The sequence below is a fragment of the Lepus europaeus genome, chromosome 7 (genome assembly GCF_033115175.1).
Source record: "Lepus europaeus isolate LE1 chromosome 7, mLepTim1.pri, whole genome shotgun sequence".
NCBI lineage: Eukaryota > Metazoa > Chordata > Mammalia > Lagomorpha > Leporidae > Lepus > Lepus europaeus.
This window is the reverse complement of record NC_084833.1, coordinates 20747363-20766528: the sequence shown is the minus strand read 5'-3', so window position 1 is coordinate 20766528 and position 19166 is coordinate 20747363. Positions and strand designations below refer to the sequence as shown.

At 55.7% G+C, this 19166-nt stretch overlaps 1 protein-coding gene across 1 annotated transcript; it reads left to right on the top strand.

The window, feature by feature from the left end:
• The first annotated feature begins 1805 nt into the window (after positions 1 to 1805).
• On the top strand, positions 1806 to 18965 carry ACCS (1-aminocyclopropane-1-carboxylate synthase homolog (inactive)). Its single transcript, XM_062196272.1, has 15 exons — positions 1806 to 2217; positions 2749 to 3064; positions 5163 to 5222; positions 7710 to 7780; positions 8785 to 8854; positions 9574 to 9640; positions 10542 to 10639; positions 11509 to 11586; positions 12277 to 12377; positions 12939 to 13028; positions 14633 to 14678; positions 14764 to 14905; positions 17691 to 17833; positions 17954 to 18107; positions 18205 to 18965. The coding sequence occupies exons 2-15, from the start codon at positions 2753 to 2755 to the stop codon at positions 18255 to 18257; spliced, it is 1485 nt and encodes a 494-aa protein (XP_062052256.1). The 5' UTR covers positions 1806 to 2217; positions 2749 to 2752; the 3' UTR covers positions 18258 to 18965.
• Positions 18966 to 19166: the final 201 nt, after the last annotated feature.

Genomic DNA, 19166 nt, shown 5'->3' with positions numbered 1-19166 from the left:
ATTTATTTGAAAGTCAGAGTTACACAGAGAGAAGGAGAGGCAGAGAGAGAGAAAGGTCTTCATCCGATGGTTCACTCCCCAGTTGGCTGTAACAGCCAGAGCTGCGCCAATCCAAAGCCAGGAGCCAGGAGCTTCTTCCTGGTCTCTCACACGGGTACAGGGGCCCAAGGACTTGGGACATCTTCCAGTGCTTTCCCAGGCCATAGCAGAGAGCTGGATGGAAAGTGGAGCTGCCGGGTTTCGAACCTGTGCCCATATGGGATGCTGGCACTTCAGGCCAGGGTGTTAACCCACTGCGCCACAGCGCCAGCCCCGTACTATGAGAAATAATGGTAAAAAATCGTCTTCAAACAGTACTTTATACTTTGTGTGTCTGTGTGGGTGCAAACAATTGAAATCTTTATTTAGTTTATACTAAGTTGATCTTCTGTATATAAAGATAATTAAAAATGAATCTTAATGAAGAATGAGATGGGAGAGGGAGTAGGAGATGGGATGGTTTATGGGTGGGAGGGTGGTCATGGGGGGAAAAACTGCTATAATCCAAAAGTTGTACTTTTGAAATTTATATTTATTAAATAAAAGTTTTCTAAAAAAAATCACTTTAAATTACTAATCAGAATTCCTGTTGTCCTCAGGGAGAAGTCCACAGTCCTGAGCAGTTCATTTTCGGAGACTCCTGGTGCAGCTCCTGCTTCTAGCCACACACTTCCTCCCACGCCCCTGCTGCTGCACCAACACGGGACTTGCCAACATGCAGCGGCGCTGAGCCCTGTCTTTCACCTTCAAGTCCTGGTCCAACTCTCCCTCCTGCTCCCCACACCTCACCCTCCGGCTGGCGAAGACTCTTCAGAACCCCATCATCACTTCTAACAAATTCACGAAGGTCATCCCTCAGCAGGATCCTGGAACCCTTGGAAGCTCACTTCTTAGCCAGCGTTGCTATTATTAGCCCTATTACTAGGCCATTAGTACCAGCCCTATTATTCTTCAAATTACCAACGTAAGTAAGCATGTCGTCTGTGAAGAAAGACCATCTCCCCCCTTCCTTTTCAGTTTATATGTTATTTATGTATTGCACTGTCCTGCCTAGAACCTCCATAACGGTGAATAAAGAGCCCTTCTTGCCTTGTTCTGTCGAGTGTGTGTGTAGAGCTTCCAAAGAGGACAAATGCCAGTGTTCGTGGGGTGGAGTTAATTCTCCCTGTTGCAGGTGTCTGTGGCACACGGTAATTCCCCTTTAATTATTTGAGAGGCAGGGAGACCCAAGCACTTCCTGCCTCCCAGGGTGTACATTAGCAGGAAGCCGCCTTGACCCAGGCACTGTGATAGGGGACATGGGTGTGGCAAGTGGCATCCCAAATGCTAGGCTGAGCGCCCGGGAGTTCTTCTTTAGCAAGGAGCTGGCACGTGATCCTCACAGGGAAGAGAGGAACTGCAAACTGAGAGAAAGCGGACATCCGCGGCATTAGGGTTCCCAGGGGCTGGCTTTCAAAATCTGAAGACCGGAGGACTAAGGCCCTGCGGCAGGATGCCAGCCGGGGACGACCCTCCAGCTCCCGCCAAGCTCCCGAGGAGCCAGCCGGCGGTGCCCTTCCTCGCGGAGGTCCTCGCGGCGCCCTCTCCCCTGCACCTGCCACTCTTCCCTGCAGGGATCCGCAGCGGAGGCCCGGCCGCCCTGGTGTGCCCCTCCGGCCCGGGTCGCCAGGTGGCGGGCGAGCTGTGCCCCGAGCGGTAACGGAAGTCCGGCCCCGGCTCCCGGGTCCCGCCTGTGCTCGATCGCGCGTGCAGTGGTGGAGGGCGTTTCCGGGCGAGGGAAACGGACTCAGCGGCCACGCGTGCCGGGCGTCCACGCGGTGTCCCACAGCGCCACTGGGGAGGCGCGATCCCCGGCCGCGGGGCCTCCCTCTGCCGGCTTTGCAGAAGTCTCCGCCCTTCCGTTTGGAAATCCCTGGCCCCAAACACACTTCCTCCTCCCGGAGTCCCGGAGTCCCGGAGCCCTCCGGACCTCCCCTTTTTCTGTGTGCAGTGCCCGTCAGCCGTGTCTTGCAGGATTCCGAGGTCCATCTCCCAAGCCTAGCCAAGTGCGGCCGTGGACTCGCGGTCACCGCACTGGACACGGGGAGCCGGGAACCGTCCACACCCAGGTCCCAGGCTGAGCACCCACGCCGGCCTCCTCTGCCTGCCCAGTCCTGAGACCCTGGGCTGTCTGCTGAGGTGAGCGCTGGGGAGAGCCCAGCCAGTTAGGGGAGGATCCCAGAGAAGACCTCGTGGGGTGGAATGTAACCCCAAGGGGGCTCCCTGGGTCGCTGGGTCATTTGATGTGAGCAGGCTTGCACACCAGGACCGGGGACGTGGCGGGAGCGGGGAGTGGTGATACGGTGACTGCTGTGCGGTTGAACTGTGTCTCGGAGCCTGGAGCCTATGCAGTGTTTAAATCCTGCCTGCTGCCTGGTGGTGGCTGCTGCTCTGCCCTCTGGGGGGAACGGAGACGGGCTCAGCAGAGCGAGGGAGCTCACTTCCACGCACAGGACGGGGCTACCCTCTCCTGGCACCCATCGTCTGCTCCAGACCACTCGGTCATCTCAGCCTACCCTACACCGCGGTCAGGTTCCCAGGCTACACTCTGCTGGGAGCAGTTTTAAAAACACGTTTACTCGTCAGGCGGAGAGACAGAGAGACAGAGCTCTTCTGTCCATTGGTTTGCTCCCCAGATGCCCACGCGTTGAATGCTCTTGCTTCTTGCAGATAGATGTCCACCGATTCTCAAAAGGAATCCGGGGCACCGGCCGCCTCTCCGGGCCCAGCCCCCACGCGAGACCTGAGCGGGGGCTGCGGGGATGACTTGGAAAGACAATGCTGTAGAGAACCGGACCAGAAGCTGCTGGGGACCCATGGCGGCGTGCTGGGGACCCACGGCGTGGGCGATCCGGCCACCAACTTCTCCTGTGACAGCCCCTTCTTGTCCTGTAGAGGGAGAGTCATTAAGTGGTTCTGGGACTCGGCTGAGGAGGGCTACAGGACCTACTGCATGGATAAATACGACGAGGACCAGAACCCCAGTGTGAGTGAAGCCCCCTCCCCACCGGCACCCAGGAGGGGACTGCAGGGTGGGCTCCCTCCCCGTGACTGGCAGAAGCCAGCTCGCTCTTGTTAGGTGAACAGCGGGGCGGGGTGGGTGCGGTGAATGTATTTTGAAGGTAGAGTTACAGAGGGTTATGGATGGACGGGTTGTACGTGGAGGAACTTGGATTTTTCTTGGTTATAATCTTAGCTCCTTCAAGTTCCACCTTTTCCTCTTTCTTCTTTCACTGCTGCCTGTAACTCAGGGGTCAGGAGTTGGCTGTGCAGGAGGCCTGGGGGTTCTGGGAGGGAGAGCTTGGCTTGTGCCTGCCGAACTCCATCCCTTAGGAAATGAATGTCCCGGGAGGGGGTGGAGTCAGGGCCTCCGAGGGCAGCATTCACACTGACACATGGGCCTCTTATTGATCCGCTGCCGCCTGCTTCTGTTCCGTCAGAGTGCGAGTTCACTGGATTTACTTTTTTTTTTTTTTTAAAAAAAAAAGATTTATTTTTATTTATTTGAAATACAGAGTTCCAGAGAGAGGTAGAGAAAGAGTGAGAGATATTCCATTCACTGGTTCACTCTCCAAAGGGCTGCAACAGCTGGAGCTGAGCCCATCCGAAGTCAGGGGCCAGGAGCTTCTTTTGGGTCTCCTACACAGGTGCAGGGGCCCAAGGACTTGGGCTATCTTCCACTTCTTTCCCAGGCCATAGAAAAGAGCCGGATCAGAAGTGGGGCAGCCAGGACTAGAACCAGTGCCCACATGGGATGCCAGCGCTTCAGGCCAGGGCTTTAACCCGCTATGCCACAGCGCTGGCCTCCATGCTATATTTACTATTTTATCCTGTAAACATATACTGAGTTTTGCTAGACCCCTTGAGAGATCCAGTGTTGCCTTGGACATGCACCTGACTATCCCACAGCTTCGCATCAGTAGGAGAGAGAGACAGCAGGTTCATCAATTCCTGGAGCAAAACTGACCAGAGCTTTGAAAGGGATAGATAAAGAGCTGAGGCGCTCTCTCTCTCTCTCTCTCTCTCTCTCTGTCTCTTATATCTACTAAAGAGAAATTTTGTTTAAAATTTCTAATGGACAGGTGTTTGACTTAGCACTTAAGAAGCCTGTTGGGCTGTCTGTGTTCCACAATGGAGTACTTAGTTCAGCACCCAGCTCTAGCTCTCATCCCCAGCTTTCTGCCAGTGCAGACCCTGGAGGACGGCAGTGATGGCTCAACGAGTTGGGCGTCGGCCACCCAAGTGAGGGGCCCGAATTGAGTTCCTGTCGCCAACTGCAGTGCAGCCCGGCTACTTGAGGAGGGAACCAGTGGATGGAAGCACTCTCTCTCTCTCTCTCCCTCTCCTCTCTCGTTTCTTTCCCTCTGTCTCCCTACATACTAAATAAATAACTTTTTTTAAAAAAGGATGATTTTTTTTAAAAAAAAGAGCTGGGGCCCACGCTGTGGCATGAGAGGTAAAGCCGCCACCTGTAGTGCCAGCATCCTAGATGGGCACCAGTTGGAGTCCCGGCTGCTCCACTTCCAATGCTGCTTCCTGCTGATGGCCCGGGAAGAGCAGCAGAAGATGGCCCAAGTGTTTGGGCCCCTGCCACCCACGTGGGAGGCTCTGAGGAAGCTCTTGGCTCCTGGCTTCAGCTTGGCTCATTACAGCCATCTGGGGAGTGAACCAGCGAATGGAAGCGCTTCTCTCTCTCTCTCTCTCTCTCTCTCTCTCTCTCTCTCTCTCTTTCTCTCTTCCTCTCCCTTTATGTGTGTGTGTGTGTGTGCGCGTGTGTCCTCCCTCTATAACTCTGCCATTCAAATAAATCTAAAAACCAAAAAAAGAGCTGTAGGATCTAGAAGAAAAGATGGCTTCCAGGGGACATTTGGGGAAGGCTTCCTGGAGGAGACAGCATTTGGACGACTCTCTAGAAATGGGAAGAGGGGGATCTGGGAGCTGAGAGGTCAGGGCACAGCTTGGACAAGATAAAGAGAGTGGCCGCAAGGGTGGCTTGTAGAGAGCCCCCCACCCTCTTTGTGCTGCCCTGGTGGGCTCCTCGGGCCTTTCACAGGTACCCCTCTCTCTGCACCTCTCAACTCCAGGGCATCATTAACCTGGGCGTCAGTGAGAACAAGCTCTGCTTCGACCTGCTGCAAAGCCGGGTAAGTCCTGGGGGCGCCGTGGGCGACATCGCCACCCTCAAGGGACTTCTTCCCTCCCCAGGAGCCTGCGAGAGCCTCGGCAGCTGTGGCCTGGGAGTGAGGAGACCCACGGCTGCAGCTCTGCCTTGGGGACAACTGTGTGATTTTGGGTCAGTCACTTCCCCCTTCTGCCCTGTTTCTACTCAGACCCTCCCTGACTCAGCCTCTCCTGCTGTGTTGGGCGCTGGGTCCTAGAGGGGAAGTGCTCAATGCTATGTTGTGGGTTTGTAGCAGGGCACAAAATAAAGCCCTGCTCTGTAGCTGTGCTGGTTTCATAGTGTAAGGGCGCCCTCTGTGGTCAGGCACGGCAGAGCACACTCTGTGTCTGTGCAGACACAGAGGCGGAGCCAATGTCAGGAGCGCTGCGGGTTGGACAGGGCACCAAGTCGCCAGGCAGGGATGTTTGAGTGCTTCCTGCCTTTGGAAGGGAAATCATTTAGTTCCAAGTTTGTTAACTTAGTTTTTTTTTTTAAACACAGTTTGCAAAATTCCTAAAAATTTCATAGTCAAATTTTTTGAACTGGGGAGAGGCCTCTCCAGCAAACTGCTGGAGATACCTGCCAAATGGGTCTCCCACAGCTGGAATGTTGGTCTGGGTTTGTAGAAACAGCAGTGCTTAACCCAAAGGAACCTGGTTTTTTTCTTTTCTTTCTTTCTTTTTTTTTTTTTTTTTTGTTAAAGATTTATTTATTTGTTTGAGGGGCCGAGTTACAGACACAGAGAGAGGCAGAGACACACAGTGAGAGAGAGATCATCCATCCGCTGGTTCCCGCCCCAAATGGCTGCAGTGGCCGAGCTGGGCCAATCCGAAGCCGGGAGCCAGGAGCTTCTTCCAGGTCTCCCACGCGGTTGCAGGGGCCCAAGGACTTGAGCCACCTTCTGCTGCTTTTCCCAGGCCATTAGCAAGGAGCTGGATTGGAAGTGGAACAGCCAGGACTTGAACCAGCGCCCATATGGGATGCCAGCACCACAGGCTGAGGCCTAACCTGCTAAGCCACAGCACTGGTCCCAGGAACCTGTTTCTAAAGGTGCAAAAGTCTCAGCTCTGGGAAGCAGAGGTTGTTGGGAGCAGGTGTTTCTCTTCTTCTAGAATATGTGTGAGGGGAGGGCCTTTGGCACAGCAGCTGAGGTACCTTTGGGACACCCTTGTCCCGTGACACAGTGCCTGCCTGCTTCAAGTCCTGCCTCTATTAGCACTTGGCTCATTTGCACCCTGGGAGACAGCAGGTACGGCTCAAGTAATGGGGTCTCTGAGAGCCACACGGGAGACCCGGATTGAGCTTCCTGTTGCAGGCATTTAGAGAACTCTCCACTGTGCTGATATGCTGCCCAGATGACCACAACAGCTGGGGCTGGGTCAGGCCAAAGCTGGGAGCTGGAGACCCAACCTTAGTCTCCTACATGGGTGGCAGGAACCAACCACTTGCACCATCACTGCTCCAGGGTCTGTATTATCAGGAGCATAGCCAGAGCATCTTAATTGCCAGGCCAAACCCCTGTGCCAGGAGTAGGTTTTAAAGGCCTGCTTTACCCAAAGCCAGCTCTTCCTTCTAGAACAGCTCAGCACTGAAATATCCAAAAGCTGAGCCACGAAAATAATTTTAAATTTTCTACTAAAAAAGTAAAAATAAAAACTTGGTAAAATTTATTTTATTTACCTCCAAATGTGACCTTTTTAACATGTAATTGATAAAAAAAAGAATGGTATATTTCACATTCATTTTTCATACCAAGCCTTTGGAAGCCAGTGTGTCCCAGTTTGGACCAGCCAGCGCTGGAGTGGTCGGTAGCCACAGTTGGCCATGGCTGCCATATTGGATCGGCAGTAAAGCAGGCACGAAGGGAGGGAACAGGCTCTCCACAGGTGTACAGGAGTGGCTGATTCCTCTCCTTCCTCTGGTCCCAGGGCCCAGGGCCCTCATATCATTAGCCCATCTTGGACACCCTACCCATGATGCCCTAGCAATGACTGATCCAGCACCGGGTCATGGGTGGGTGGACTAGAAGCTGCCACAATGTCTAAAGTGGGAGGTGGCGCTGAGCCTGCAGACAGAGCTGGCCGTGTCCCTCCAGGACTTGGAGCCAGGACTGGGGAGCTAGCACCCAAGTCGGGGGTCTCTTCTGTCACCCCTTGTAGAGCTCAGTGGCATGGTCTCCCATCCCTGTCCAGGCAAATCGACCCCTCTAATTTTTTTTTTTTTTTAGGTGGCAACATTGTCTAAAGAGCACTGGACTAGGAGTCAGACATTCTAGGTTTGGTCTCAGTGATGCTGAGCCATCTCTTCTTTTGAGCCTTGGTTTTGTCACCTGCCAAACGGGCATGACAATGCTGCATGTGGGCGCCGCCCTGCTCGTGGTTTCTCTGACGAGCGAGCAGGACAAGCCATTGACTTGAAAGGCGCTGGTACTGGCCGGCCCTCAGCCCTGCTCTTCCCTCCCTGTCCCCAGCTGACTCAGAGCGACATGTTGCGGGTGGAGCCGGCCCTGCTGCAGTACGCCGACTGGAGGGGACATCTATTGTAAGTGGCTGTGCGTGTGGTTCTCAACACGGGGCGGCTCTGCTTCCCTGGGCGGCAGGGTTGTGGCAGTGTCTGGAGACATTTGGGGGTCGTCGTAGTGGCAAGAGGTGCACTGCTGGCGTATAGTAGGTAGAGCCCAGGGGGTGTTGCTAAAGCTCCTCCCTCCCTGCCCCCAGCCAAGAGGTTTCCAGCACCAGTGTTCATAGTGGCAGGTCGAGAAAGCCTTGTCCTGACGGGCCTCCTAGGACATCTACAGGGAACTGGTGTCCCTGCCAGCCCCTCCCCAGCTCAGGAGCTGCCAGGTGGGTTTCATGAACCCGGGCCAAAGGCGTGGGCATGGAGACTCAGGAGGCAAGAAATCTTTGCCCCTGCTTCCTTAGTCAGCTTGGGGCAGCTGTGGGGGCCTTTTTCTGAGGGTAGGATGGGAGGTGGCACACAGCACTGCTAATATCCGTGCCTGCTGAGCACTTCCTGAGGCCCAGGCATGCTTCGAAGGGTTCAGTGGCCAAGGAAGACTTGATCCCAGCCCTGATTCTGACAGCACTCATTAGGAGGGTGGGCGCTGGGGGCTTGAGTGTGGACTGTGCCGTTTTTACAGCAGGTGGCATAATCCCATCAAACCTCAAGTCTCCTTGTAAAATAGGAACAGTAGTCGTGTCTTATCGTGTTATGAAGAGTAGACGCTATTCTCCAAATAGCATCCGCACGCGTAAGGGGACTGTTCACTAAATGTCCGCATAGGAACTAGGGTGAGTTTCTGTGATAAGGGTGGCGATTATTGTGTCTTCGCGCACACTACTCCTTCGATACCCCCTGAAGCCTGCCGAGGGGGTGGGGTTGGGGTTCCTAGGTCGACTGAGAATGGAAGTGACAGCACCTGTGCCTGCTGGGGGGAAGTGGGTGCCCAGGAGTGGAGATGGGTCCTGAGACCAGGGGAGAGAGGTGGTGGCTGCCGAAGGAGCGGCCGCAGGAGCTGTGGGGTGGTCTGTCTGTCTGGTCTCCAGCCTCCGGGAGGAAGTGGCCAGGTTCCTGTCTCTCTACTGCAAGAGCCGCACAGCCCTCAGACCAGAGAATGTGAGTAGCCCCCTCGCTCTTTCTGCTTTTGGGCCTCCACCCCCAACTTCTGTCTGGCGGAGGGTAAGGTGCGGTTAGCGTCTGCCTTTCCCTTGGAATTTTTCTTGAAAAACTTCCATTTATTTGAGAGGCAGAGAGACAGAGCTTCTGCCTGCTGGTTTGCTCTGCAAATGCCCACAACAGCCAGGGCTGGGCTCGTCTGGAGCTGGGACCCAATGCGGGAGTCTCACCTGCTGCCTCCCGGGTGTGCATCAGCAGGAACCTGCACTTGGGAGTGGAGCTGGGACTCGAACCCAGGCTCTCGGATAGGGGCTATGGGCGTCCCGCGTTGGGTCTGAACTGCTGCGGCCGACTCAGTGGTTTCAGCCTTGAGTGGTTTCAAAGCAGAATAAGGAGTGCCTCCTCCCCCTGCCCCCAAGTCCTCGGTCTTCAGACTTCGGGGGTGAGTTCTGCCCGTGCTGTGCTGTGGCCTCTTTGCACACCTTTGGGCGACACCATCGCTGTGAGTAGCTCCCTCTTCTTGCCCAGGCGACCTGGAGCAAGGTCCCGCCAGTGAACTTGACTGTTGGTCAGGAGGGGCCTGTGGCTTTGCTGGGACTGAGCCCCGGAGGGCACGGAGGAGGGCTCTGTCTTTCCTCCTGTGCTGTCCTGCGACAGAGGCTGTGGGTCCTTTGCTGTCTCCTGGAATCACCCCCGTCCCCTGTATGTGTCACCTGCAGGTGGTCGTTCTGAATGGCTGTGCCTCCCTCTTCTCTGCCCTGGCCACGGTGCTGTGTGAAGCTGGGGGTAAGTGGACCCCGTGGCCCACCGTGCGCCGGGAGGCAGCCCCATGCCTGCAGCGACCCCTGTTGCCCAGCCTCAGGGACTGCGATCCAGTGCTCTCTGGCTAAAGAGAATCGCCTGGACCACAGCGGGGGGATGAATGGCTCCCCTGAGAGAAGAGACACCTAGGGGAGGCCGATGTGGTGTCAGGGTTCTGGAGTTTCTCTACGTGGCTACTGTGGCCTTTCCTCCAGTGCTCACCAGGTGGTTGTCACATCTGTGTGTGACAACAGGTCTCAAAGCAGAAAGAAAGGGAGGCGGTGGTGGCTGTCCCCTTTTTCTCAGCAGAGGGAAACGGAGATTCTGTTTTTCTGCCAAGTCCCAGCACAGCTTGCTTACGTCTTACTCATCAGCCCAGTCCATGCAAACAGGACTCGGAGAGCCAGGCTTGGCTTAAGCCACACATGGTGGATTCCCCTGGGCTGGGGGAGTGCCCACCTTCTTTGGACACAATGTCAGTCATAGCTGACAACGTGTCCCCCAGTGGTGCTGTCTTGGCAGGAGGAAACTCAGAGTGGCTGTTGAGTGGAAGTGACCAGGACCTGGTCATGGTCAGGGTTATTGGATCCAGAGAACAGAGACCCACTTGTGATAGCTTCACCGATAATGATAATGAGCTTGATGGTGAGGATCCGATGAGATAAAATGAAAGGAATGAGCAGCAAAGTGCCCAGCTCATGGGAGGGGCTCGGCAAGTCTTAGCTGTCGGTTATCGCGAAGGGACTGGTCTCGTGGATGCAGGCTTTAGAAAGGGTTTTGGGAAGTGGCGCCTGCACCAAACGTTCCCCAAGGATGTTGAAGGCTTGGACAGGAGTCTGGGGTGTTCCAGCCAGAAGGTGACAGACCCCGCCCACTCCATCCCCAGAGGCGTTCCTGATCCCCACCCCTTACTACGGAGCCATCACACAGCACATCTATCTCAACAGCCATGTCCGTCTGGCCTACGTCCATCTGGACAGTGAGGTAAGAGCTCCTGGCCTCCCAGGTGGGACCCGGGTCTTCCCGTAGGGCCACTTCCTGAGTCGGAATTTGAGGGTGGATGGGGGAGGAAGTCCAGGGAGGAAGGAATGGAGCCTTCTGTGGCCACATGACTACCCCAAGCTTGGGCTCCCCGGAGGGAGGGGCCAGGCTCCAAGCCCTGAGATCACTGAAGGCAGCGTCAAAGCCGAAGGCCAGTCTCAGACATGGCAGAGTGGGAACAGGCAGAGACGATCTTGGGACAACAGCCAGAGACCCCTGGGGCCTCTGCCAGCAATGGGAGAATGGAGGGGTGGGTGCCCCTGATGTCATGGGTAGGGGTGTTTTTTTAATTAATTAATTTATTTATTTATTCATTTTTGAGAATGTTCCAAAGAGGCTGGAAATTGCAGAGGAGGAGAGGCCCAAAGGCTCAGGCATGGGGGACAACAAATTTTTTAAAAGATATTTTATTTATTTATTTATTTATTTGAAAGTAAGAGTTACAGAGAAAGAGGAAGACACACACACACGCACACACAGAGAGAAAGAGAGAAAGAGAGAGAGATCAATCTTCCATCTGCTGGTTCACTCCCCAGATGGCTGCAAGGGCCAGGGCTGGGCTAAGCTGAAGCCAGGATCCAAGAGCTTCTTCTAGGTCTCCCATGGGGTTCAGGGGCCCAAGCCCTTTGGCCATCTTCTGCTGCCTTTCCCAGGCCATTAGCAAGGAGCTGAATTGGAAGTGGAGCAGCCTGATCTTGAACTGGCACACATGTGGGATGCTGGCTTCCCAGGCAGTGGCTTAACCCATTATGCCACAGTGCCAGCCCTGGGTCAGTGAACTTGAATGGTGGCTTTGGTGGGTCTTTTTGCAGGTCACTGGATCAGACGCACGTCCCTTTCAGCTCACAGTGGAGAAGCTGGAGGTGGCCCTGCAAGGAGTTATTTCTGAGGTCTGGAGGTCCAATCCAATCCAAGGCTGGCGGTTGGGTGGGGATCCGAGCAGGGCACTGGCCACCATGCCTGGGAGAGTAGAGTTGGCAATCTGTGATGGGGACAGGTGGGTAGGGTGATGGCATAGAGCCAAGGTGGGAATCCAGCAGGACAATCGACCAGGGAGCCTCATTCCAAATAGTCCCCTCCCATTCCATCTGTTCCTGACTCCGTGGGTCTGGTGTGGAGAGCCAGAGTCTGTCCGTAGCTCATCCAGTCTCCTTGGTGACTTGAGGGGTATCCTCCTCACTCTGAGGGGGCCTGAGGTCTCCCCCAGAAAGGCAGAGACTGGAAAGTATTCCAGGGCTCCTCTCCCATCCACTTGTTAGCAATCTGTCTCCTCCATTGTTTTTCCTCCTCAATCCTTAAAGCGGTGCATGCTCACTGTGGGAACTCCTCAGAGTTCTCCCAGCAACGGTGCCCTCCACTGGCCTGTGGGCATCTTGCCTTCTGGGCTGTGTTCCCTGCTGTCATCCTAGTCACGCTGCTGTGGATGGAACCCTGTGCCTTGATGTACGTTTCGTGGTGGCTCGTGCCCTGGTTCCTGGTCATATTCCCAGGGAGCCAGCGACCAGCCTGGCCCAGTGGGGCTGTGAGTCTCTGGCCTTGAGGGAGGTGCTGAGGGTCTCCTGCCCCGTGGCTGGTTTCAGGGTGTGACGGTCAAAGGCCTCATCCTCATCAATCCCCAGAACCCTCTGGGTGACATCTACTCCCCAGGAGAGCTACAGGAGTACCTGGAGTTTGCCAAGAGGTGAGGTGGTCCACACTGCCCGCACCAGGCACCTGGACAGAGCCAGCCTCTGACGTGGGCCTCTTCCTCCTGCTGTGTCGGTCCTCCTGCTTGGGCCGCTCCCTGGCAGTGGGGTGGGGGAGGGGAGCTTGTGGGCTGTCATTTCTCCCCTGCTCCCCCGCCCCCATTTCTTTGTATATCGACAGCCGCACTCAGCACTTCACGTGTGCTGTGTCTGGTGCCACCTCACAGCAGCCCTCTCAGGTGTATCGTGCCCAGCTCCCTGAGCCTCTGTTGGCTCCACCCCTGCATCTGGGCCTGTGCCACTCAGGTGCCCCTCCTGTCTGGAGGTACCTGATAGCTCCACCTCTCCCCTGTGGAGCGTCATGGGCTCCGCTGTCATCAGTTATGTGTGTGTGTGGCTTCCTGTTGCGTTGAAAAAGCAGAAGTAAGGAAGGTGTTCAGGGGACATCTTGGTAGCCCCGGGCTAGCCTAGGTTCCCCCTGGAGTTGGGCTGCTCTGCCAGCCACCCCCGGGGAAGGGTCGGCCTACAAATGGAGCTCTCTCTCCTTCCCCCACCAGGCATGAGCTGCACGTGGTCATGGATGAGGTCTACATGCTGTCCGTGTTTGATGAGGCGCTGGGGTACCGCAGCGTGCTCAGCCTGGAGCGGTGAGGTTCTCTGCCAGTGCCCTGTGCTCTCCCAGCGCCCTGGCCTCTCCCTGGCTCAGCCCCTCCTCCTTCTGGCTGACCCCACTGCTCCTCAGATCCCTGGGGAGTAGGAGTGCTCTGATTTGTGGTTTTCAGTCCGTCTCAGGGGTTTCTGGGAGCTCCAAGGAAGGGGCCTCGGGACTCCCTGCAGGAGGGGCTGCCAGGGTGGACCCTGGCTTCCTCTTCTGTTTCCTGCAGCCCCAGGGCAGCCCCGTCTTACTCTCGTTCCCTCATTGATGCGTTTCAGCAAATACTGCTGGAGCCCCATGCAAGTGCCAGTCACTTCCAGCCCTTTAAATATTGGGCTCCAAAGAAACTTATTTGACCGAGAGAAAGGGAGAGAGAGGGAGAGGGAGAGGGAGAGGGAGAGGGAGAGAGAGAGAGAGAGAGAGAGGTTATGTTCTGGTTCACTCCCCAAATGCCCACAGAAGCTGGGCCTGGGCCCAAGCCAGGAGCCAGGAACTTAATCCAGGTCTCTCAAGTACCTGAGCCATGGCTTGCTGCCTCCCTGGCTGTGTATCAGCAGGGAGCTAGAATGGGCGCCCCGCTGGGGCTCAAACCCATGCACTCCGCTGTGGCATGCAGGTGTCCCAGCCAGCGTGTTGATCACTGGGCCAACCCCCTACCCTACCCCCACCCAGTATCGGACTTTTTTCATTCTATTTAGGTAAGCAAAGAATCTGTGGCCACAGCACCTCTGGAACACTGGGGCCAGATCACCTGTGCAGTCTATAAATGGGAGCTGCAGGGGTCCCAACAGTCCCTGAGCTTCGCTCAGCCCCTTCAGCCCTGCGGAGGCCTCTCCGCCCGCCCCCTTGTGGAGTCCCCCCCATCCCAAGCTCTGCAAAGTAGACCCAGCGTGGGTTGTTACTTTCATTCCTTCCTTTTATGGACTGGGAAAGTGAGACACAGAGAAAGCAGCAACTTGCCCATGATCTTGGTCCTGGGTATGTGGTGTGTGCTGGGTGCTGGGCGAACAGCCACGAACCAGAAAGACATAGGCCCTGGCTGGTGGAACTCTCAATTCTAACCAGAAAAAAAAAAATTTTTTTTAGCTGCTAACTACACAGCTGGTCATTTGTTCATGGCCATGAGGAGCGTTGAAATGCAGTCTGGAAGAGCACTGCTGAGGGTACCCAGCTGACCTAGCTGGTGGGCAAGGTCAAGGGCGTCTTTGCGGATGTGACACTTGAGCTATGCTGTGAATCAGGACACAGCCAGCTTTTCCCACAAAGGGCCACGTGGGAAGTATTTTAGACTCCTAGGCCATTTGCTGTTTGCTCTTTCACTCGCCTCTGCTGCATAGACACTGTGTGAAGGGATGAGCATCGCTGTGTTCCGATAAAACTTTATTTACAAAAACAAGCTGCAGGCTGGTTTGGGCCTGTGGGTTGTGCTTTGTCAAGCCCTGCTCCACAGGATGCCTGGGAGTTGGTGGTTCAAAGAGATGACCCCAGGGCTTGGCCCGGGGCCCAGAACCAGATCCGTCCCTCCTTCTTATCTATCCAAGTGTACGCTGCCCTGCTGCTCTGCCGGGCCCTATTCCCACGCTGTGCTCTCTGCAGGCTGCCAGACCCCCAGAGGACCCACGTGATGTGGTCCACCAGCAAGGTGAGTTCCTGGCTAGCCCCGGTGGGGGGCGGCAGGGAGGTGGGAGAAGAGGGCTGGCCATGGACTAAAGCGCCCGTTCCTCCAGGACTTCGGGCTGTCTGGGCTCCGCTTCGGCGTGCTGTACACAGAAAACCAGGACGTGGCCACTGCGGTGGCTTCGCTCTGCCGCTATTATGGCCTTAGCGGCATGGCCCAGCACCAGATGGCACAGCTGCTCCGAGACCATGGTGACTGCCTGGGCCGGGTGACCTGGGAATGGGGAGGGAGGGCGGCAGTGAGTCTGGGGTCATGGCCCCTCGACCCAGAGAGGAGCTGAAAGCAGGGATTGAGAGTGCCAGCCAGGCTGCCAGCACTGAGCCACGCCTACTCCATCACTTTCTGGAGTGCATCACCTTGCTTCCCGTATGACGCCCCAGCAGGGGTCCTAATGGGACCTGTCCTGTGGGGTTGGTGTGATTGGAAACTCAGCACCGAACCTGGCCTGTAACAGGGGCTTCATTGGTGTGAGCTCACTATTATTAGTCGTGAACACCACTTAAAAGACAGCAGAAGCTGCTTAGAGAAGATTGTTACGGTGGAAGTCTCCCTCCCTCTCTCTCTCTCTCTCCCTCTTCCTCTCCCTCTCCCCCTCTCCCCCTCTCCCCAAATCTATTCTGTTTCCAGGTTCACACAGCGAGCATAGATAGCTTGCTGTTAATTGCCTCCACGCCTTGAGGCCTGCAAACACCCGTGCTGTATCATCTCACTTGTCCCTCTCTGGAATCCCAGGCAGCAAGAAGCCCTGTTTGCCCCATCACTCCCCTTATATAAGATGATGGAAATGAGTCTCAGAGACCACACACCTGCTGTCAACAGCTAAGATTTAAAGACACAGGGACACCCAGCATTGACACGGGCGCGGCTCGGACTCTCACCCATGGCTGGTGGAAGTGTCAGTGGTTCAGCCACTCTGGAACACGAGTCGGCAATGTCTCAGGAAGCTAAACCCACCCTGACAGAATGACCCGGCTATCCTAATCCCATGCTCTGCACCGCGACACGTTGGTCAGTGACGGACCGCACGTACGACAGCAGTCCTGTGAGATGTTATCCCCTGGTGACGTCATAGCCATCCTAGTGTTGTGACAGGATGCTCTGCAGCCTTCACACAGCGCTCCAATCGCCTGGTGACGCATTTCTCAGGCTGTGTCCTGATCTTTAGGCCACGCACAGGTGCCTCGGCGCTGACGGCCCCACACATCTCATGAATGTGTAGCTGCTCTAGTCATAGCTACCTATCGTGGGAATCAACCCAAATGCCCTGCAGAGATGGATGGAGCTGTGGGCTGTGGCACGTATTTACTGTTCTGCAGTAAAATCCATGACAACACAGGCCACTCTTCAAAGGCATTGGGCTGAGGGAAAGAAGCTAGCCCCAGAAGATGGCGTGCTAGAGGAGTCTCCTTCTGTGACATTCTGGAAAGTTGTATGTAGGACTGGGTAACAGATGAGTGTGGTTCATGGGCAAGAAGCGGAGGTGACTCGACACAGCAGGAGGGTGCTCTTTGGGAAGATCGGACTGTTCTGAATCCGACTCTGGTGGGGGCTACACAAATCTATACGTGCGTTTAAATTCATAGGACTTCACACAGTGAAGCTTAATTTAAAACTGAGGATCAGACAGGTGCAGTTACCCTGGACTCCACTGATGGGCCTGAGCTTTGCGCTGTGTGATGTGAAAGCATGATTTAAAAATATTTATTTATTTTTTGAAAGGCAGAGGAGAGACAGAGAAAGAGGGAGAGAGAGGTCTCCTGACTGCTGGTTCACTCCCCAAATGCTTGCAACAGCTGGGGCTAGACCAGGCTAAAGCCAGGAGCCAGGGACTCAATCCAGGTGTTGCCCACAGGTGGCAGAGACCCAAGGATTGGAGTCATCACCTTCTCCCTTGCTGGGTGTTCGTGAGCAGAAGTCAAGATGGAGCCGGAACGTGAACCCAGGCACTCTGATACGGGATGTGGGCGTCCCAAGTGGCATCTTTTTGTTTTGTTTTGTTTTGACAGGCAGAGTAGATAGTGAGAGAGAGACAGAGAGAAAGGTCTTCCTTTACCGTTGGTTCACCCTCCAATGGCCGCCGCGGCCAGCGTGCTGCGGCAGGTGCACCATGCTGATCTGAAGCCAGGAGCCAGGTACTTCTCCTGGTCTTCCATGCGGGTGCAGGGCCCAAGGACCTGGGCCATCCTCCACTGCCCTCCCGGGCCACAGCAGAGAGCTGGCCTGAAAGAGGGGCAACCGGGACAGAATCTGGCGCCCCAACCGGGACTAGAACCCGGGGTGCCGGTGCCGCCACTTTCTAACCGGATGAACCTCTGGCTTGGCTTCTGCATCCTGAGAAACTTGTCATTCTCCGCTGCAGAACAGAGTGCAGGACCTGGAGCTGTCAGGGCGGAGTCTGGATTTGCAGTCCGTGTCCCGCCTACCCTGCGGCCCGACGGTGGGGCACTTGGCACAGTCTCAGTGGGCAGCTGGTGGCCTTTTTCTTTTCTTTCTTTTTAAGATTTATTTATTTTATTTTAAGATTTATTTCTTTCTTTATTTTTAAGATTTATTTATTTACTTGAAAGAGTTACAGAAAGAAGGAGAGGCAGAGAGAGAGAGAGAGAGAGAGAGAGAGAGAGAGAGGTCTTCCATCTGCTGGTTCACTCCCCAGTTGGCCTCAACGGCCGGAGCTATGCTGATCCAAAGCCAGGAGCCAGGAGCTTCTTCGGGGTCCCCCATGCAGGTGCAGGGGCCCAAGGACTTGGGCCATCTTCTACTACTTTCCCAGGCCACAACAGAGAGCTGGACCAAAAGTGGAGCAGCCAGGACTCCAACTGGTGCCCTTATGGGATGCTGGCATTGCAGGCAGCGGCTTTACCCACTATGCCATAGTGCCAGCCCTGGTGGCCTTTTTCTTTCCAGCCTTTAGACCAGCGGGGTAGAATGGAGGGTTGATGGGACGTTGATCTTTGACTCCCCTTTCACCCACAACAGACTGGATCAGCCAGGTGTACCTACCGGAAAACCACACCCGGCTCAAGGCTGCCCACACCTACATCTCTGATGAGCTGCGCGCCCTGGGGATCCCCTTCCTGAGCCGTGGGGCTGGCCTCTTCATCTGGGTCAACTTGAGGAAGGTAATGCAGGTGGAGGTGCAGGCCCGGAGCGAGGTCCAAGCCTCCCTCCAGCAGGTGAGGGGCAGGGCAGGGCTGGGGGCGAGGTCTCGGCTATACTAGGAGCCTCTGCTTCTCGCCTAGTACCTGCCACAGGCCACCTTCGAGGAGGAAGAGCTGCTGTGGCACCGCTTTTTGGACGGCAAGGTGCTGCTGTCCTCTGGCAAGGCGTTCCAGTGTAAAGAGCCTGGCTGGTTCCGCATCGTTTTTGCCGACAAGGCCCACCGGCTCCGCCTGGGTGAGCAGCCCACCCTCCCCACCCAGCTCCTGCTGCCCTTCTGGCCCCAGCAGCCTCAGCCATCTGTGCTGACCAGTCTCTGTCTTCCCCTACGCAGGGATGCAGAGGTTTCGGCAGGTGCTTGAAGGGAGACCCCCATTCCGGACCTAGGAGCCAGGTGACCAGCACAGGCGAGCTGCTCAGTGCCTCCTGAGCAGCCACTGCACCTGACCCAGGGCCTCATGTGGCTGCAGAAGACTGGCTTGTTAGGAAGTTGCTCAGCTTGGCTTTGCCCTTGTAGAAGAACTCTGGCAGTGGGAGACTCCTTTAGCTGAGGTTCAACCGGGGCCGCCCCTGTTCCCTGTTCACTCGGTGCACCTGCCGTGAGTCATCTGCAGGATGGAGGAGTCGTGACTGTTCTCAGCCACAGCCCTCAGCCCCCGGGGGTGCCTGGGAAAGAAAAAACAAACAACCTGGACCTTGTTTTTAACTGCACCTTTATACCTCTTCCTTGGTTGCCAGGGAAACCAGCCCAGGGAACAGCATGTCTGCGAGCGAGCATGCCAAAAACATAATAAAAAAGTGCTAATGCTCAATGACAGGGAGGATGGAATGTATTGTGTTAGTTCCCATCACAGCACACCAGGAACCTGGGACGGGCCTCTGGGACGAGGGGAACGGGGCCCGTGCACGAGTCACGAGCGGCTTCTCTGGGGGAATTGAAGTGCCCCTCTGTCTCTGGGATGCTCCTCTTCTCCTCCTTGGGGCTCCTGGTGTCCCCAAAGTACAGCAACCTAGCGATGGCTGTAGGGGGACAATTTGGGGCTGGAACTGAGGCTGCTGTGGGGCCTGGCTGACCGGGGCTGGCCTGGCCATGCCGAGTATGGGGACCAATGGCTGCCCACCGCATCTCCAGGTGTGCTTCAGTTCTGAGCCTAAGTGAGTGTTCATCTGAGCCTGACCACCACCTGCTTAGAAAAGCTGACTCTTTCCTTGTTCCTCCTTGAAGAAACCGTCAGTGAAATCAACGCTTTCCTCCTGTAAACCCTGCTCTTCGGTTTAAGATTTTTTCCCTCTTTG

Excerpts from the sequence above, each read along its gene's own strand:
- ACCS (XM_062196272.1), top strand. The coding sequence starts at position 2,753 with ATGTCCACCGATTCTCAAAAGGAATCCGGGGCACCGGCCGCCTCTCCG. Across the intron at positions 10,640-11,508 it reads ACGTCCATCTGGACAGTGAG|GTCACTGGATCAGACGCACG; the intron begins GTAAGAGCTCCT and ends GTCTTTTTGCAG. Across the intron at positions 18,108-18,204 it reads GGCCCACCGGCTCCGCCTGG|GGATGCAGAGGTTTCGGCAG; the intron begins GTGAGCAGCCCA and ends TCCCCTACGCAG.